This window comes from Physella acuta, unplaced genomic scaffold (genome assembly GCF_028476545.2).
Source record: "Physella acuta isolate Inbredline_101_S28 unplaced genomic scaffold, ASM2847654v3 ptg001379l, whole genome shotgun sequence".
NCBI lineage: Eukaryota > Metazoa > Mollusca > Gastropoda > Physidae > Physella > Physella acuta.
Genome location: NW_026732894.1, coordinates 321,401 through 326,691, shown reverse-complemented (window position 1 = coordinate 326,691; position 5,291 = coordinate 321,401). Strand labels below are relative to the sequence as shown.

Genomic DNA, 5,291 nt, shown 5'->3' with positions numbered 1-5,291 from the left:
ATCACAGTGTGCAAGTTTTATATTTGACAACAGTGCAGTCTAACAACCAAAACAAACAATTAATAATCAGTCACATACAACATTCAAAAATTAAAATACACAATAAACAATTCTTTAAAAAAAATTGTTGTTTAAAATTGAATTACAAAAACATTTTTTTTTAATAATTAAGCCAGTGCAAGGTTGATAAAATGTAAACTTAATTTTCAATTATTTTTTTAAAAATCTGGTTACTTCAATTCATCTGCGTGATTAGTAATTTGTTTTAGTACAGTAATTCAGCAATAATTTCAGCCTTTTAAAACTTATTGTCTAATAAAATATGTATTTAAAAAAAAATAATAATTTATGATTGACTGATTTTTAAAAAGGAGGTAAAAAATTGGCTGTGACATCAACTGACATGGCCTTGAGATACAAAAGTGACATTTGAGATGTCAAGGTGAAATGTCATTCCACTGTGCAAACTTGATCTTGTCCCTCCCAGTTGGTATAGTCATCTCCCTGACATAATGAGCCCCATCCCATCCTCTCTGCACCTAAATATCAAGAAAAAGTATAACTACCAATAAAATTAAAGGGAAGCAACCAAAGTAATACATATTTTCAATAAATTATCTTGGTTACTTCGCTTGAGTTCTAAATATTGCTAGATAATGACTCAGTTATTAAATGTTGTAGACTGCTTTAATTTAAATATTTTAGCAAAGTAAAATAGATTTACCTGTTCTTTTAATGCAGAACGAGGCATGTGAATTTTGGGTATGGATGGTTTCCTTTCAAATTCATCTCCTGACCAGTAGTCAACATGTAAGGGAATAGATAAGTACCTGATGGAGTATAAGGAATTTTTTAGTCATTTAACTGATGGGATATAATGATTTTTTTAGTCAATTAAATGATGGCATATAATGGTTTTTTAGTTCATTAACTGATGGAATATAATGATTTTTTTAGTTAATTAACTGATGGCATATAATGATTTTTTAGTCAATTAACTGATGGAATATAATGATGTTTTAGTCAATTAACTGATGGAATATAATGATTTTTAGTCAATTAACTGACGGCATAAAATAAAACATGTAAGAGAAGTTTCCAAAGGAATGAAATAATAGTATTAAGACAAATAACTGTTGGAATTACATTTACAATTTTTTTACAAGTAGCTGATGGACTATACTTATATTTTAGACAAATAAGTTAATGAGTATAATAAAATATATTAGACAAATAAGTGATGGAGCATAATAAATATTTTAGACCTGTTCCTGATGGCATATGATAATTATTTTGGGTAACTGATGCAGTATAAAAAAAAAATTAGTTTAGACATCTTGTACTGGTTGTTTTGGTAAAAGGAAATTAGATCCCAATGCCAGAACATCTATTCCTTTGTACCCTCACCATCTTTCACCACCTCTCATTACCCCTCAACACCTCTAAAACACCCCTTAATAATTTTGACAACCCCTCAACGTCTTTGACTAACTCTCACCACCCCTCAACACCTTTGACCAACGCTCAATTTATTTGACCAAATATCTTCACCCCTCACCACCTCTCCCCACACATACCTGAATGGCTTGGAGGCTGTTTGACTGCGCAGCATGGTAGCAGCGGGAATAAAATTACCAACAGAATGTCTTAAGCTGTAATGCTTTGGTTTTTCCCAGACAGATGATCTATTATAATCTGCAAGTAGATAAATTATAATTACAAAATATAATATATGCGAAATATAAAATAAATTACAATAATTAACGTATACGTATTTGTTCCCTAAGGTGAGACAGGTACCCATTTGAGCTGGGTGGACTCAGGGTTGATATACAGTCTCAAGTCCAGACCAAGATGTGAACTTGAGACCTTCTGGATAAGTTGCCAAATGCAGATATTAAAGCTAATTAAACCTATTAAGGCTAAAGCAGTTACAGTAACAAAATGCATAGAAACCCTATATTTTTTTTTACTAATAAGAGGTAGAAAATCCACAGAGAATTTTGTTTCCCACGCAATAAAAGGTTTGAACTAACAAGCATGGATTTTAACTTAAATACAAAATTTTGATGGTTTAGTTTTACTTTAAATCCAATCGTTTGAGACCAAGTGAAATTTCATCTTTTTTTAAAAATAATTATTGTTTAATTATACCACACATATTGAAGAAGCACAATGTTCACAACTTAAACATACCTCCAACAGAACTTTTGGCACGTCTAAAATCATCAACGGACAATTTTATTGGGTCGTAAGGGCCATTTTTAACTTCTAGTGCTGAAATGATTGAAATAAATTTATCAAAAAACAGTATTGATTTCACTTTGATATACACAACAATGTAAAGGTAGTATTTGAAGAGTGTGTAAAAAAAAATGATTTAGCTATATCACTAACAACAACCCAATAGCTAAACTGAAGCTTAGCCATAGGTAAAAGACCCAGATAGAAACAGATAAACTCTATTTGGTTTGCCCTATTGATCCCCAAATCTGAAATAGTGTTTGTTAAGGTTTCTTAAAAGGTAAAAAGCAGTTACACAACTACAGAAAAACAATTGGGGAAATTGTAAGCAGATCAAAATTAAACACATTTTGCTTGTTTGTAACTTTTATGACTATTTTAATATAAGTTTTTCTGTTCTTAGTAACATTAATGTATATTTTATAAAGCTATGGCAAATCTCAGGAGGGACATGCGATAGGTACCCATCAGAGCTGGGTGGACTCAGGATGGTTAGACTGACTTGAACCTGGATTTGAATTCTCGACTTTTAGATTTGCAGTCTAGCACTCTACCCGCTAGGCTATGCAGAGGTTATTTAATCAACAAAAACCCAATAATATACTTACGGGGTGAATCGAACAAAAAATCATCAACATAAGAAATGCTGGCGACTTTGTGATATTTGTCAAACAAACTGAAGAAAAGAAGAATAGGTTGAACACATAACTATAACTAGTTTATCAAATGCCAAACTGAAATCTTGCAAGTATAAATTAAGCTGTAGATAACAAATCACCAAGATTTAATGAGGATTTAAATAATAGGCCTAAAGTAAATTTTATATTTTTTTTTTTTAATATTACTATTTTAAAATGGAAATAAATAATGAGAATTAAAAAATGCTAGAATGGTGTATTTTTTTAATAATTATAGTAATTAATTGCTGATTACACATAATGCATAACATTATGATAACATGTTAGTGAGAATCTATTCAAGAGGTCCGGTTTTCAGTGAACTTAGTTACACTAAGTTTTCACAAAAACTGAAAATGTGAAATCACTCACCATCGACCAGATTGTATAAACCTTATTTTATCTGCCCTGACGAATGCTCCACATTTCTCTGGGCACTGGAAGTATCTTCTGCCCAGAATCATCCCATTTGTATCTCCAACTACAAGAATAAGACATTAACTTAGTATTTCCTGACAAAATAAATCACTTGAAAAAAGTTAGGCATAAGCAGATGCTGAATGGAAACTTTAGTGTTTTACAATCTTGATTAAGTAGCAAGATTTGTGCACTATCCTGAAGAAATCCATATTTTAGTAATTAGTCTAGGTATCAGGAAGGTTAGATTAGTAATTATGTTACTAGATCTATGAAATCAGAGTAATAGTCAACAAGACATTTTCATTTATCAGTACTTTCCTGTCAAACAAAAAACAGAGTTGGTTTCGTTTTGTAAAGTTTATAATGCTTATCCAAAACTAGAAAATAATGCAAAGATGGTTGTTTTATCCATTTAGTTTGGTATAGGAGTATTAGGATTTAAAAATTAATCTCAGATTGAATTAAAATAACATTAAATTTAAAAAAAACTGGATTTTTCATACTAAGTCAAATCTTAGAATCTGCTGATTAATGTTAGAGTTACATATTTTAAAATAATGATAATAAGATAATCATGTAGGCCTAAGTCTAATGAATCTGTAAAAAGTTAGGCTTCAGAAAAATAAAAAAAACGCTGGCAGATCATGGAATTTTTTCTTTCAATAATAATAATAACTGAATATTGTTCGTGTCTGTGTGTTAAAGTATTTAGCTAGTTATCTAGTATTCTAGATTTGAAATTCTAGATTATAATTAATATCTACTTAACTTTTTCTACTGTAACTTAAGTAGTAATAAGTAATTGTTTCATTATTATAGCCTGCTAAGCTCAAACTCAAATTGAATTCTAAAATAAATCCAATTCAAATATTAAATATAATTAATAATAGTGCTAGATCTAGATTATAGACGTATAACAAGAACTTCTTGTTTTAGATCTAGAAATCCAGCTATAGATTTTACCAAGGAAGAAGTTAAATAAAAGTTCAATTTTGGTCAGTGACTGATCGTCAGAGACGAGAGCCAAGAGAGTGTTGAAGAGACTGATCATTTTTTTGAGGCGAGAGAAACCCCACCTGGATGATCAAGAGCCACGCCAACCCAATCTCCCTTTTTTGTCGACAAAACGCCTTTAAATTTCACTGTTCCTCGATAGATTCCGTGTTTCCACTGCACCTCTACTCTTTGCCCTATACAGACATTTTCAAATAGAACCATTGTTTCCAAAGACAAAAATATTAATAAATAATCTCAAGCCGCCATATTGTTTGATGTTTACATGGGATACGGTGTCTGTGCGTCACTACTGATCGGCTAATACACGAGACATTGAAAAGTAGCCATTAAGCCTTTACATATTTCAAATTTTACATTTAAATTTTTAAATCTGTAGTATTGATATTCCGTTTTTTTATAACATTTCTAGATCGAAATTTAATGTAGATATAGATCTATCAGTGGCCTACATTGCTGCTTTTATGCATCATTGCAGTATCTAATAATTTATTAGTTGGCCTGCTATCAATGAATCAATATTACTCTAAATCGATTTGTTTTAAGGAAAATTTGAGCAATGGCTTTGTGTGAGATGATCCAATTACCCAAAAATGCATTGTGCGTGAGAATAGATAAAATTGTGAAAATTTGATTAGGTAGTAAAATTGGCTTATTCTATATAATATTTGTAATTATTTTATTGTTTAACAGTGCTTCTTTTAGACAAATGGGGGGGGGGGGGGGGGGGAGGTAGATGGGTGCACTAGAAACCTTCGACGGATGGGGGGTGGGTGGGTAAGGTGGCGTTAAATTCCGTGGTGAAGGCGAAGAGATGCCTGAAAAGAAACTTTGTAATTTCCAAAATTGCTGATTATCTTGTCATCATTTACGAAAGTCTTAAATTGTTTGTTTATATTTTTCGATATAGAGAAGAAACATTGGTTCGTCTATGTT

General features: G+C 31.1%; 1 protein-coding gene across 1 annotated transcript; it reads right to left on the bottom strand.

Moving 5' to 3' along the window:
• Positions 1–325: 325 nt before the first annotated feature.
• On the bottom strand, positions 326–4,635 carry LOC131927176 (uncharacterized). The gene is made up of 7 exons (XM_059282897.1): positions 4,418–4,635; positions 3,294–3,402; positions 2,853–2,920; positions 2,197–2,277; positions 1,578–1,695; positions 725–830; positions 326–539 (listed from the first exon to the last, which is right to left on the bottom strand). Exons 1-7 carry the CDS (start codon positions 4,557–4,559, stop codon positions 438–440), a joined length of 726 nt encoding a protein of 241 aa, XP_059138880.1. The 5' UTR covers positions 4,560–4,635; the 3' UTR covers positions 326–437.
• Positions 4,636–5,291: the final 656 nt, after the last annotated feature.